The following is a 14,780-nucleotide window of genomic DNA, read 5'->3' as shown; positions in this document are numbered from 1 at the left end:
GGTTGTGAGAGTGAAAACTGGACTCATAGGAAGTGACTATTAATGCTTTTGCAGCTTTTCGCTGATTGTGCGAGTGAAAAATGAATTCTAAGTTTTTGTTATGGTGGAACTACAAAAAACGAAAAATAAAGAATTTTTTTATTTGAATTGGTGGACAACATGGCTCCTTATTCTCATAATCAGTGTTTTAAAAGGCGTGGGCGTAAGGCGGGGTGTTTTACATATGCCTCAGCGAGGCGTAAGCCCCGAGACACGGGGCGTAAGCCCCATAGGTATTGCATAAAAATTGAAGAAAACTATAAATATGTGAAAAATATATATATAGATGTGTTCCATCCCCACAAAAAGCTAATCAAAATAATTTATTATACGCTACTTAGAAGCACAACTAACTTGAGTCGAAAAGAATAAAGTTTTCTAGATGGAGGACAAAAAAGATGATTAACCTGTAATTTGAACTTTGAACTTGCTGCTATGAAAGAGAATGGTGTTCTCTTTGTATTTGTTAAAAAATTTTGAATATTCATTGCTTTTGGGAGATATTAGCAGACTAGCGGACAAGATAAAGAATTGGGAAAGACCATGAATTAGGGCTTCAATCAATAAAAAAAGGTCTTGACTTTTAAATTTAATACATTTCAGTTCCTTTTTAAAACTTTTGAGTAATTACCAAGCTCACTTTTGAGAATTTGGGTATATTATAAAGGACTTATTTAATAAATTTTGTTTTAATTTGAAAAAGTCTCTGGGCTTACGCATCACTAAAAAAAACGCGCCTCAAACGCCCGGGCGTATGCCCCGAACGCCCGGACGTACGCCCCGAACGTCCGGACGTACGCCCCGAACGCTCGGACGTACGCCCCGAACGCCCGGGCGTACGCCCCGAATTGCTGGGCGTACGCCTCTTGAGACTTTCGCTCCACACATTCGCCTCGGGGCGTTTTTGGTGTGCCTCGCTCCAGGGCTCGCCCCGAAAACGCCTTTTAAAACACTGCTCATAAATAAAAAAACGTGGCCCTTATGTAGAATTCTTGAGCAGCATGAAATAAGGTAACTTTCATAATTATGACATAATCATTATGAATATACGACAAGTCGACAACTATATTCTTAATGATTTTCTGGACTTTTAGCATAATTATTAAGAATATTCCTCATAATAAACTATTCTATGATATTTAACACACTCCCTAAAACTCAAAGTGGTGAAACAACTCGAGTTTGTTTATTTCTAAACAAGTAATACTTAAAAGCCAGCGAGATAATAAGCAGTCACTGGAATAGTGTCCTGATAATTGTGAAGAATCACTAAAGAGAAGAGCTGGATTCTCTTTTTGGAGAATCGCTAACTTGCACATCGAAAGAAATTGCTCTTTGCAACACACAGGAAACAAATTTATTCTCAGTTACTGGAAAGAGATATGGTGATGCAAATCTTCTTGACATCATTAACATAGCTTGAATTTTCGGTCGAAGAGTAAGTGGAAAAGTTGCTGGCACAGTGATCAGAGAATTGTTGAACTCCCAGAGGAGTAATCAGATAGTGGGCAGAATAGGAAAGCTGTCGTCACAACGGCTTTTGGAAAGAGGCATGGTGGCCATCGACAATTGCTAGATGCCAAATTGTGAAGGAAGGTCTTTCTCCCTGCTCAGTCTAGTTCTCTTCAAAAGGCGGAGTTTAGAGCACTATCAGCAATCTTTGGGGTGAATACAGCCAGTTTGTACAGTTGAAACTGGGGAATGGTAATAATACTCAATTGTGGTCTGATGTATGGCTTGGAATGAAAGCTTAAGAGCAAAATTTCTAGTTTTATACAGCTGTTCCACAAATCAAAATGGGAGAGTAGCGAGATTTTTATTCAAGCAATGGTTGGCAGCTGATCTTGGGAGGGGTCTCAATGATGGGGAAGTAGATGAATTTGCTCAGTTGATGCAATAACTGGACACTGTCAGTTTGGAGGATAACAGGAGAGATTCATTGATCTGAGCAGCAAGCAATGATGGAAATTTCACATTCAGCAGATGTTTTAGTCTGTTACAGAAACAACAAGGGTTATATGAATCAGAATGGCCATGAAGAGCAATATGGAAGACAAAAGCACCTGTTAAAGTTGCTTGTTTTGGATTGGTTGCAGCAAAGGAAACTTGCCTAACTCAGGAGTACCTGCAAAAGAGAGGAATACTGTAAGTAATAGATGTTATATGTGTTGGGAGCTCTTCCGAAATATGTCAAGTGGGCAATGCCCCCCAGAGTAAAGAGCTTGTTGGAGACATGGCAACTCCAAAGAACGGCAAATAGTCAACAATCAATACGGAGAACAATCCCTCTATGAGTTTTATGGACAATATGGCTGGAAAGAAACAGGGTCTCTTTTGAAGGGAAAAGGAAACATATATCCAGGATTAAGAATAGATGCTTATTAAATTTGTATCTCTGGTGTAAAAGAAGTACTAGGGAAAATATGGAGCAATACATGGATTTTTTAGAGGAGATAGGAGATATGTAGTTGCCATGTTAACGGTAGATGCTGGTCTTTTGTAACTACTACCATCTTGGTAGTTGGTACCTTTTATTAATAAAATCTTACCTTGTTAGAAAAAAGGATTAGTGTTGTAGTTAGTTGAATTGACGGTAAAGAATATTAGTTGGACTTCGTGAAGCACTCCAATTTAGAAGAAGTGTATCACATCAAGGACAAGGCTAATTTGAGCTCTTGTATATTGAATCTCCTACCACATTATACAAGAACCGATCATATTAGAAGCACACATGCATGGAGCTCAGAAATTAGGGTAGATAATTTTTTCTTCTTTTTATTTTTTTTGGGGTGGGGTGGGTGGTGGGTGGGTGGGGGTAGATACTTGTCAACCACTATTTGAGATTTTCTCTGTTGGTTTAGCTAAGATTGGATTCTCTTCCTCTTCATTTTTGTTTGTCATTAGGCAATGCTTTCATCTTGCTCTTTACACCTGCATATCATGTTTTCTCTCACTTAACAAGATTGCTGATTGTCATTTTCTCTTTGCTAGGCTATTTCAGTGGCTGAAAGAGTTGCTGATGAGCGTTGTGAATCTTCACCAGGTTCGAGTGACTCCTTGGTTGGTTACCAAGTTCGCCTCGATAGTGCAAGGTATTGCTTCCCAAAGTCTTCATTTATAAATGACAAGAACACTTTTCCCAACAAAAAAAGGATACAGAATCATGAAATTGGATGTCATGTTGACTCAAAATTTGCTCATGTTTGGAAATTGATTTATATTACTTTTTTAGCTAGAGGAAGCTACCATTGCTTAATAACATCAGTCATTTATCTCTAGGTGGCTGCATGTATGGATTATGCATTATCATTTCACTTGGTTTGTGCATGATCATCTCAGTTCGATCACATTAAATAAGTTATAATCAGGTCTACCATGCATGGTCATGGGAGGAGTAGGAATACAAATAAGACATTGCTCAGTGGATCGAGAAATAGAAGGATTTAGGTCTCGAACTTAAGGACAATCGGGTTCACATGGATAGCCAATTTTGTGCATAAATGCTCTGCTACTTTTCCTGCTGATTCATGTTTCCGTAGATTTCATTAAGCATCCAAACCTGTTTTTGCTTATCTATTTATGGGTCTGGTTGTCATCATATAAAGACATGGGAATCTCCCATCAGTTGTCTACCCAGAATAAGTATCCTTTGATACTCATGCTTTAAAAACTATAATTATCATTAATACTGAAATATCATAATGATTCTGTTATTCTCTTGTGATTATTATATCAAAATATCATCTATTAATTCTTCATTCTCTTTTAGGAATGAGAGAACAAAGCTCCTCTTTTGTACAACTGGCATTCTTTTGAGAATGTTTTCAGTAAGTCGCCTACTAATTATTGCATGCATACTGACTGCAATATTCTGTGTTTTGAATTTGTTCGTCGTAATAATATACTTTGCCCACTTTGCTTTTTTAAAATAAAAATAAATTAGCAGAATGTCAAAATATTAACCAATAACTTTTGGTGCTTATATTAAATGTATTATTTTACAGGGAAATAAAAACTTGGCTGGTGTTAGTCATATCATTGTTGATGAAGTGCATGAGAGGTCTCTTCTGGTGAGTTTTTTGTGCACTGGATGACATTGTTGATGAATTGTGGCTACCAACTATATTTTATTGTTAGTTAATTGCCACTACTAAAGACAAGAGGGGTTGCTCTGATGGTAAGCAGCCTCCACTTCCAACCAAGAGGTTGTGAGTTCGAGTCTCCCCAAGAGCAAGGTGGGAAGTTCTTGGAGGGAAGGATGCCGGGGGTCTATTTGGAAACAGCCTCTCTACCTCAGGGTAGGGGTAAGGTCTGCGTACACACTACCCTCCCCAGACCCCACTAAGTGGGATTATACTGGGTTGTTGTTGTTGTTGTTGTTGTTGTAAGAGTATTGTATTTACTTAAGAACTCCATCCTAACTTGACCTCATGAATATGAAAGCATGTTGTTTAGATCCTTTCTTATGCTGATTCCCATGACATTAGGTACCTACTAATGGTGGCCGACTAGATATAGACCATTGTTGTCCGGTTGGTTATACATGTTGAAAGTTTGAGGAAAGAGGATAAGATAAACCAGGGAAATGCATGACATAGTCTCTAAACTAGTATCCATTGTGATAATTGGTTACGTCCATACTAAATCATTGTCCTTTTTGTTTTCTGATAAGGTAGATATTTTTATTATGATGGGAAAATATCTCGTATACATATACCAAAAGGTAGAGAACCTACAAAAGAATATGCTCTCCCAAAAGATACCCAATATTTTTAATACAATTATACAAATCAGAACCTCATGGGTGCAGTGAAAGAGATGAAAAATGAGAGGAATAAAAGAGACGAGAAATGAGAGGCTATTCTCTTTGTAGAAGTTCTCGTATTCCTTTCTTTTCGTAAGACCCACATGAGTGCCAGTGGGGCAATATCCCACGTCCCCTTGTCTTCGCTTCTTCTTCTAAAGGTCTATCTGGATGGTGCCTCCTTCACTGGGCTCGATCGTCGTCCATTGTATCTCGAACCATCTCAGGATCTCTCACCAGTCACCACAGGCGAGTTGCATCCTGACAATGCAAGAGGAGATGTTCAAGTCTTTTCTTGTTTTTTCTTTTTTGCATATAAAATGCACGGTGACATGTAAATTTCTTTCTTGCTGCCAACCGGCTAAAAATGCATGCCTTTCTTGGTGCCCCACGAATCCAAATTGACAAGTGCAGGAACCCTGACTCCATGCTGGGTAAGACTTATGGTAATATGATTTTACGAAGAACCATAAAAAATGGTTCTTGTATGTATAGATGAATGGGTGGCTTTTGTAGTGAAACATATTTTGATCTTGGTCTCGCTACTTTTTGGTATACTTCTTGTATATGGGGATTTCCCCAACATTAATAAAAATATTCACTTTGTTAAAAAAGCAACAACAACAACAACAAATCCAACGGAATCCCACAAGTGAGGTCTGGGGAGGGTAATGTGTACGCAGACCTTACCTCTACCTTATGAAGGTGGAGAGACTGATTCCGATAGACCCTCGGCTCAACAACAGTGAACTACACAAGGGTATGCATACTGTAAAGAAGTAATCAAATGACTTCATCGTGGGGCGTTAGGAGAATTTAGAAGAAAGGACTGTTTGCTCACTGCATATTCACTAGATGACTAGGACCATCAAACTGAAGAGGGAAAGAACACTTTTTGCTGTGGTCTACATTATATACAAGAAATCTCAGATTCATCCTCTTTTTTTGTTGTATATTAATGGATAAATAAATTTGGAAACCAGTTGGAAGAAACACTAACCTCTATGCACAACAGGGTGATTTTCTGCTCATTGTCTTGAAGAGTCTCATCCAGAAGCAATCTGCCCTTTGTACGGCAAAACTGAAAGTTATACTCATGTATGGTTTGGTTTCATTTATAAATATCTAGTAGCCATTCTCTTGTTCTATGTCCTTTTTCATATTTATGACTGTTCATGGTGGAATTTTGTTTATTTTACATTATTTAGGTCTGCAACAGTAGATTCACATTTGTTTTCTCATTACTTCGGTCACTGCCCTGTAATTACTGCTCAAGGACGAACACATCCTGTTTCAACTTATTTTCTCGAGGATATTTATGAGAGTACCAACTACCGCCTTGCATCCGATTCTCCCGCTTCTTTGAGCTATGGGATATCTACTAGGGAAAAGGTATTTTTACCTGCCTTATTGACATTTTAGATGGACTGAAATTTGAAATTGTCTTTCTTTGCCAAATAATGCTCTCGTTGGCAATTTCTGGCTTCTGCTTTGGACCTGTTTTGAAGTCATCTCTTATACCAATCTATACTTTTAGCTTCTAACTAATCTCTGATCAAAATCCATTATTAGTAGCGAATGGATCAAAATAAGTCATCTCTTATACCATCATGAGTGTTGCTCTGGTACTGACTTACAGTTGAAGTAGATCTTCCTGTTATTGACTTGAAGTTCAATGTGTTAGCTTTTTGTTTATGTAGCTCGAGAGCTTCTTATATCTTCTAATGGATGACTGCAGAATGCTCCTATTGGCAATCACAGGGGGAAGAAGAACCTTGTCCTATCTGGATGGGGTGATGAATCGTTGCTCTCTGAAGAATACATAAATCCCTATTATGATCCCAGTAATTATCAAAACTACAGCGAACAAACTCAAAAGAATTTGGTAATTGTTTCTTAGAAGTTCCTGTTCATTGATGCAAATTAAAATCCTAAAACACTTTACTGAAAGAATACCGTTAATAACCATTTGTCAGAGGAAATTGAATGAAGAAATTATTGATTATGATCTTCTCGAAGACCTGGTATGCTACATTGATGAAACATACCCTGAGGGTTCTATACTGGTTTTCTTACCGGTAAGTCCATCAATTAACACTTAAATTAGGTTTTGATTTCTCTTTCTGAGTTTTATGCCTGCATAAAAAAGGAAGAATGACTTGTGAAATATATTCTGCTGCAGGGGGTTGGGGAAATACATACCTTATATGATAGACTGTCTGTCTCCTTCCAGTTTAGTGGACAATCTTCTGAATGGATTCTTCCTTTGCATTCTTCTGTAGCATCCGAGGATCAGAAAAAAGTGTTTATGAGACCTCCAGAAAACATCCGTAAGGTAATGCTTTCTATTTAAGCTTAGGTTCTTTCGCTGTAGACATTTATGCTATCTGATTCCACTGTATGCATCTTATCTTCTTAGTTTGGGTTCTTTTCCGCCCTGCGCTTTTCTGTTCTCTTTCATGTGTTGGTTATACAGTGTCTTTCTTGAGTTATTAATCTGCATTATTGTCTGAACAAAATTAAATGAACTAATACTGGAAGATGGTAAATTGCTGTTTCCCTGTCTGTAGTGCAGGGATTCATTTTGATTATTTATTTCAAATGATTTGCCCTTAGAAAATGCTTGAATGGAACAGATGCTTGGGTTTGCAATATGCCTTCTACCAGAACCAGCAATTGGACTTCCTTTTGCTATTACACATACCAAGTAGAAGGGATATGAAGTCTTATAGACTTTTAGCTGAGAAAGAAACTTCCCTTCTTTGCATATCCTCTCATTGACCTTGCAATGCTCTAATTGCTCTTGCAATCTAGCACCCTAGATCTTGTACTGATTGTTAATACCCGAGATTCACATTCTTTAATTAAAACCTATGTGATGAAGCCAACAAGCTTACTGTCTTCATCCTAGATCTCCCATGTTCTTACTGCTATGTCATTATTCAAGTACTCGCTGCTCTGCTCCTACAGAGGCCTCATCCAACAATTACTACTTTTCAGCTTTCGTTGGCGACTACCTTTCAATTTGCATCAAAACCCTTGTCTACTGACATAATTCATGTTTGATCTCAAATGATATGATTAGCGCATTTATCCTTCTGGTTGCGTGACTGGTACATGATATAATAGACTTCAATTTAACTCTGTTTCACACCCCTTATTATTAAGTAGTGCCAGTATGACATCCTTTTATTGTTACTGGTACTATCTTCATAGAGAGCCGAAAAAGGGTAACCTTTTGAACTCTTAAAAATTGAAAGTTAGAACTTCAGTTTGAATGTTGAAGCTGCTTGGGTGAGTTTCTTCTCTCGAGTTATTCAGCAAGAACACATTTACAACCATGTGGTGCATGATATGAAGAATGGAAAGGTCCAACATGGAACAAGCTATGTTTATTTGGTCTTATTGCAGAAAATGCAGAACATCATTCTACCTGTCTAGATATGCATGCTCATCATTTACTCCATGAGTCCTTGTTGGACCTTACTTGCCTTCACTTGATAGTTGTGCGGAGAAAAACCTCTTCTTTGTCATCACCATTTTGTTTATTCTTAAGTGATTAATTTGCTTATTGTTCTGTATTTGACTTGGGAAGTATCTCTTTCAGGTTATAATAGCTACAAATATTGCAGAGACTAGCATAACCATAGATGATGTAGTTTATGTGGTAGACTGTGGAAAGCACAAAGAAAATCGCTATAATCCAAAGAAGGTAGGTTTTCTACTCTCTTTCGTAGCTAATGACAAGGCTGATTATTTCAGAAGATTGTTGTCTCAAGCGTATGGCAGCTTATGTTGCATGTTTGCTGCTCTGTACTACAATAATTAATGTAAGGGTCCCACCCCCCATACGGTGTCATGCTTCTACATGAAATATATCTAACATTTGAAATATTTTATTTTATCAACCTTTTTAGACTTCTCAAGTTCTGACCCGGCAATACTAGTGTTACTACAACTCCATCTTCAATCTTAAGTTTTCTCTGCCATTTTTAGATTTTGGTGTGTGAATTTGAAATTGGCTGCGAGACATGTTCAGCATTGCGATTTGGATAGAGAAATATTTGTCTATAGATGGCTATGAGCCTATGACTAGGTCCAGAAGCATCAGCAGAAGAAAAGTTTCAACTCACACATGTATTGTCATCTCTGTTAGGTAAATTGTTAGTTTACAGTAGGGCTGGCAAGTGGGCCGGTCCCGGGCCAAGTGGGCCGGTCCAAACGGTCCCAGCCCCGGGCCGGCCCAAATTAAACGGGCCCGGGCCTAAACAGGCTTTTTCTAAGGACCGGCCCGGGACCGGGACCGTTTGGTCCCGGGCTAAACGGTCCCGGGACCGGCCCGAGACCGGGACCGTTTGGTCCCGGGCCACGGGCTAAACGGGCTAAGTGGGCCCACATATTTTAAAAAAATAAAAAATAAATAGATATTAGAGACAAAAGGATGTTAAAAAAAATATCTAAGACAATGCTTTGTAAATTTTATTATAGAATTGTGACCTAAATTTTATTTAACATCCTAAATTTTAATATTCAATATTTAATATCGAATATATATAGTATATAAGGTGTATATATAGTATATAAGATGTATATATAGTATATAAAAAGTCATTTAACCCCCCCAACTTTGTTTTAACCCCAAACTTTTAATACATTTAATATATATACTATACTATGCTATATATACATCTTATATATAGTATATAAGATGTATATATAGTATAGTATAGTATAGTATATATATTAAAAGCTATATATACAGCTTATATACTATATATAAGATGTATATATGTGTGACGTTAATTAATTATTCTATAAGAAATAATGCGCTTTTGCATTATCCAATCCTCATCAATCCAATGACTGGTAACAGTAAGGTAATCACAGTCGTTACCACTTCTACCAATATCAGTTGTAATAGCAACACGACAATTTATATGAGTAAATAAATAGCGCAAATATTGTTCATATTCATGTTTATATTTGCGAGGAAAACCTTTATAAGTAGGATTAAAATTTTTTCTAATATAATGCACAAAGTTAGGATCAGAAGGAAAACTATAGGGTAAACACATAACAGTTATCATTTTTGCCAATTCTTCCCGATCTTTTTTTGGATCATAATATAAAATACCACCGGTAACAGTGTTAATTCCCGGTTGAAATTGATTTGAACCGGTACTAGGGTCAACCTGACTAGGAGTAGGTAGACTTTTCCCCTCGGCCAAAGCTTTCAGACGAAGATATCTCACTTTATCTTGAGGGTGTTTCATTATGTGTCTAGCCAAAGTTCCCTCCCCCCCCCCCCCCCCCCCCCCCCCGCGATCCAAAATATTTAAAAACTAACTCCGTGCCACAAGTTTTACACTTAGCCTTATTTTCTGGAATTAGTTGAGTAAAAAATGGCCAAACGGGAGATGTTTCCGTCCGTTTGCTAGGTTGTCTAGAAAAAGTAGGGGTAGTAACAGGAGTATCAAATGGGGCATCATTTGGATTAGCAGGGTTACCACTAGTTGGGTTAACATCAGGAGCAGGACTAGTTGGTGTATCATCATCCGGTTGAGTTTCATCAAAATCTATTTCCTCGTCATCATTTTCATCAATAGTTGGATTAGAATAAAGAGCGTTCATTAATTCATGGTCTAATTGTTCACTAGATCTAATATTATGGCAAAATTGACTTTTAGTAAATTGTAATAAACTATTATCGCTATCAAGAATAGCAGGTGTAGGACGTATATGGAGTTTGGTTCGGGGAGCCCGGGGCAGTGGGGGAGGAACAAATTGAGCACTAGATTCGTCACTCTTGGATTTTTCCTTAGGAGATGTTTCCGTCCGTTTGCTAGGTTGTCTAGAAAAAGTAGGGGTAGTAACAGGAGTATCAAATGGGGCATCATTTGGATTAGCAGGGTTACCACTAGTTGGGTTAACATCAGGAGCAGGACTAGTTGGTGTATCATCATCCGGTTGAGTTTCATCAAAATCTATTTCCTCGTCATCATTTTCATCAATAGTTGGATTAGAATAAAGAGCGTTCATTAATTCATGGTCTAATTGTTCACTAGATCTAATATTATGGCAAAATTGACTTTTAGTAAATTGTAATAAACTATTATCGCTATCAAGAATAGCAGGTGTAGGACGTATATGGAGTTTGGTTCGGGGAGCCCGGGGCAGTGGGGGAGGAACAAATTGAGCACTAGATTCGTCACTCTTGGATTTTTCCTTATTTTTACCAAAAAGTTTTTTTAAGGAAGCCATCTTAATTAATAAAGTAATAGAAAATAAATAAAACAAACAAAATTATAATATTAAAACTTAAGAGTTGGAATGAGTTTACCGAATTGACGAACAACTTGTTGGAAATTGATTATCGTTGAAGACTTCAATTCACCAACTTCACAATTGTTTCACAAATTGTAACAATAAAGTAAGCAATAGTAGCAATTATAGAAGAAAATTAGAGAGAGATTGTGATAGATTGATGATTTTGTAAGAAAAAATGAAAGAATGATGGGGTATTTATAGTTGAAAATAGGGAAAAAGTGTAATTATAAAAAGTTTGGGATTAAAACAAAGTTGGGGGGTTAAATGGCTATTTTATAAATAGCCAACGGTTATTTTGACAGCCCAACGGCTATATTTTTTTTAAAAAAAAAAGGCGTTGGGACCGTTTGACCCGCTAAGGAACCGGTCTGGTCCCAGGCCCTGGCGGGCTAAACGGTCCCGGGCCTGACGGGCCCAAATCATAGGACCGGCCCACGAGACCGGCCCAGGCCCACTAAAATCGGGCCAAACGGTCCTGGCCCGTGGTCCCGGGCCTGGACCGGCCCACTTGCCACCCTTAGTTTACAGCATGTATATAGTGTAGTATTGTCCCACATTGGTAGAGGAGTAGTATGTCCTTGTATAGTATAGCTATAAATAAGGATCTCTTGTATTGTATTGTTTATCCAATATCAATAACATATTTTCTCCCGTGCCTTCTCACATGGTATTAGGGCAATTGTGAGATACTTATCGCTTTGCATAAATTCCAGCGATTCCGGGAAAGAGAAATCAGTACTTTTTAAGGCTGTTTTCTATCTGCTTCATTTCTGTCAGTGTTGTGCAAAATCCAACACTACCACAAGAGTCGTCACTGTCCGGCGACCAAACCCTAGTGAAAAGCTCCGGCAGCAGCCTTCTCACGCGCCTCCACGCGCCACCAGAAGCTCACGCGTCGGCGCTGTTACGCGGCGCCTTCCTGAAGTTCCTTGGAAGGGCGACGTAAGGCTAGGCAACCGATGTCAGTACGGTTGCTGTCCGCCAACTGAGGTCCCCTCCGTACGCTAGACTAGATTGTCAGTGCCGTACGGGAAAACCAATGTCATGAGCAATTGAAAGAGAGCAGAAAAGAGAATTGAGAATGAAAGAAAGCTTGATTGCATTGAATGAAAGCTATTACAGAAAACAAGACGGTGTCGGGGGGAGAGACACCAGTACAGAGAATTGTTTGCTTGCTTGAAAGTTTTGATTGCTTGGTCCCCCTTAATAATGCTTAAAAAAATAAACCAAAGTTACATGACTAGACCTATGAAAGCTGGAAAATCACACTTAAAGAAAATGCAGCAAAACTACTCTATATTTACAATGAAAAGGACTTAGTCTTCTACAAAGCAGCAGCAAGTCCGTTGGCAGCAACTTTGTCTTTAGCATCAGGGTCTGCGCGCGCGGCATTGTCTGCGCGCGCGGCGCTGTTGGCTTTTGCCTGTGGCTGGGCGCTGGCGATGGCTATCGGTGGGGCGACAGAGGCACATGCGCGCTTGTCACTTGGAGCTGCCGAGACCACGGGGCCGACCGTGGCGACGGGCGTTGGGAGGCTGGCCAGGACGCCACGGGGCGCGTCCAAGGGATCATGGGGCATGGCTGGAAAGCCGCCCGTGACATTCTCCCCCACCTGAGTTGGCGACGTCCTCGGCGCCTTCCTTGCAAGGTAATCATCAATCAGGCTCTTGTAGGCTTTGAGGTTTGTTCCCCTCTCCCAAGTATTCTCCTCTGCATCACATCCCTGCCATTTCACCAGGAACTCCTGGTGATCTTTTCTTGAGGCGTGAATCACTCGATCATCAAGAATAGCTTCAGCACGCCTTTTTCCGGTTGAATTGGGGCCTCGAATACTTGGTATTGTGAGTTGGCTTCGTGAAGGATCCTCCACATCTTCCCGAAAAGGTTTCAGGAGACTGACATGGAAAACAGGATGGATTTTCCACCAAGCTGGGGTATCCACCCGGTATGCAACTTTCCCAATGCGCCTTTCGATGGACAAGGGTCCAATATATTTTTGCAATAGGCGAGGGTCATGTACCCCTGCAAACAAGTACCGCTTTGGGATTTTGACCATCACTTTGTCTCCCACCTGGTATTCCACAAAGCGGCGATTCTGATCAGCATGCCTCTTCATCCGCTTTTGGGCTTTGACAAGATAGCTCCGCACTATCTCCAAATTTTGCTTCCATTCTTTTGAGAAGCTGGCAGCCCGAGGAGATTTTGACATGTTTGGTGCATTCACTGTGTGTGGGAGTAGCGGTTGCTGTCCGGTAACAATTTCAAAAGCGCTTTTGTTGGTACTTGAGCTCTTTTGTGAATTGAAACACAGTTGAGCAGCATCCAGAAGCTTCACCCAATTCTTCTGCGATCCGGTCACAAAGTGCCGGAGATATTCCTCCAGCATGCCATTGAATCGCTCCGTCTGGCCATCAGATTGCGGATGAAAACTTGAGCTATGACTCAATTTTGACCCGAGGCACTTGAAGAGTTGGGTCCAAAAATTGCTAGTGAAGCGTGAGTCGCGATCACTAACAATGTCTTTAGGTAAGCCCCAATACTTGACGACATGAGAGAAGAATAGTCGAGCTGTATCTTCTGCTGATATATATTGTGGGGCTGCTATAAAGGTAGCATACTTGGAAAACCGATCCACCACAACCAAGATAGTTGTGAGATCTCCGACCTTGGGCAATCCGGTGATGAAGTCCAGGGAAACGCTTTCCCAAGGTCTTTTTGGTACAGCTAGTGGTTCCAAGAGCCCTGCCTGCGTCAAGCGGTCTGACTTATCTTTCTGGCATACTAGACAAGTCTTCACATACTGAGCGACGTCATCGACCATTTGAGGCCAATAATATGCACGGCGAAGCAATGCCATGGTGCGTTCCTCGCCGGGATGACCGGCCCACAAAGTATCATGGCATTCTGCAAGAAGAGTCCGTCGCAGATCTCCTCCTTTAGGAACATAAAGTCGGTTCCCTTTCACCTTCAGGAACCCATCTTCGGTGTAGAACTGGCGAGTCTTGCCCTGTCCTACCAAGTCAACCAAATACTGTGCAGCAGGATCCTTGATGAGTAGATCCTGTATCTGGTCTTTTATGGTGGTGGTTACTTCGCTTCCCTTTAGGGCGGCGAGTACACACATCGATGCTAGATCAGCTCTCCGACTGAGTGCATCAGCAACATGATTGGTCTTTCCACTTCGGTACTCCAGGTTGAAGTGAAATTCCGCTAGGAGTTCCTGCCACCTAGCCTGTCGTCCATTCAGCTTTGGCTGGGTCATGAAATGGCTAACGGCTGTATTGTCTGTCTTGACCACGAATGGGGCTCCCAGTAGATAATGCCTCCAAAGGCGTAAGCAATGAACGACAGCCAATAATTCTTTCTCATGGGCGGCATAGCGTCGCTCTGCATCCTTCAGTTTTCGGCTCTCGTACGCTACGGGATGCCCTTCTTGTAGCAATACTCCACCAAGTGCATAGTCGGAGGCATCCGTTTGCACTTCGAATGGCTTGGCCAAGTCAGGGAGGGCCAAGACTGGGCTACTAGACATAGCCATCTTCAATGCGTCGAAGGCCTTTGCCCGCTTGGGGCCCCAATCCCACGGGGTGGCCTTCTTGAGAAGTTCTGT

The 14,780-nt window shown here is 40.2% G+C and overlaps 1 protein-coding gene across 7 annotated transcripts in view; it reads left to right on the top strand.

The window, feature by feature from the left end:
• LOC107802592 (DExH-box ATP-dependent RNA helicase DExH7, chloroplastic) overlaps positions 1-14,780 on the top strand; it is a 49,100-nt gene that overhangs the window by 10,417 nt on the left and 23,903 nt on the right. For all 7 annotated transcript variants that reach the window (XR_012702973.1, XR_012702974.1, XM_075238663.1 and 4 more), the window contains exons 13-21: positions 3,031-3,131; positions 3,809-3,866; positions 4,044-4,109; positions 5,859-5,941; positions 6,052-6,235; positions 6,582-6,728; positions 6,820-6,921; positions 7,026-7,178; positions 8,451-8,555. Coding sequence is in view for 5 of the 7 variants with exons in the window: in XM_075238663.1 (XP_075094764.1) it covers positions 3,031-3,131; positions 3,809-3,866; positions 4,044-4,109; positions 5,859-5,941; positions 6,052-6,235; positions 6,582-6,728; positions 6,820-6,921; positions 7,026-7,178; positions 8,451-8,555 (999 nt within the window). In the remaining 2 variants the exon portion in view is untranslated. The remainder of the gene's footprint in view (positions 1-3,030; positions 3,132-3,808; positions 3,867-4,043; positions 4,110-5,858; positions 5,942-6,051; positions 6,236-6,581; positions 6,729-6,819; positions 6,922-7,025; positions 7,179-8,450; positions 8,556-14,780) is intronic.

The sequence above is a fragment of the Nicotiana tabacum genome, chromosome 19, assembly GCF_000715075.1.
Source record: "Nicotiana tabacum cultivar K326 chromosome 19, ASM71507v2, whole genome shotgun sequence".
NCBI classification, from domain to species: Eukaryota; Viridiplantae; Streptophyta; class Magnoliopsida; order Solanales; family Solanaceae; genus Nicotiana; species Nicotiana tabacum.
This window is presented reverse-complemented; position numbering and strand designations above follow the sequence as displayed.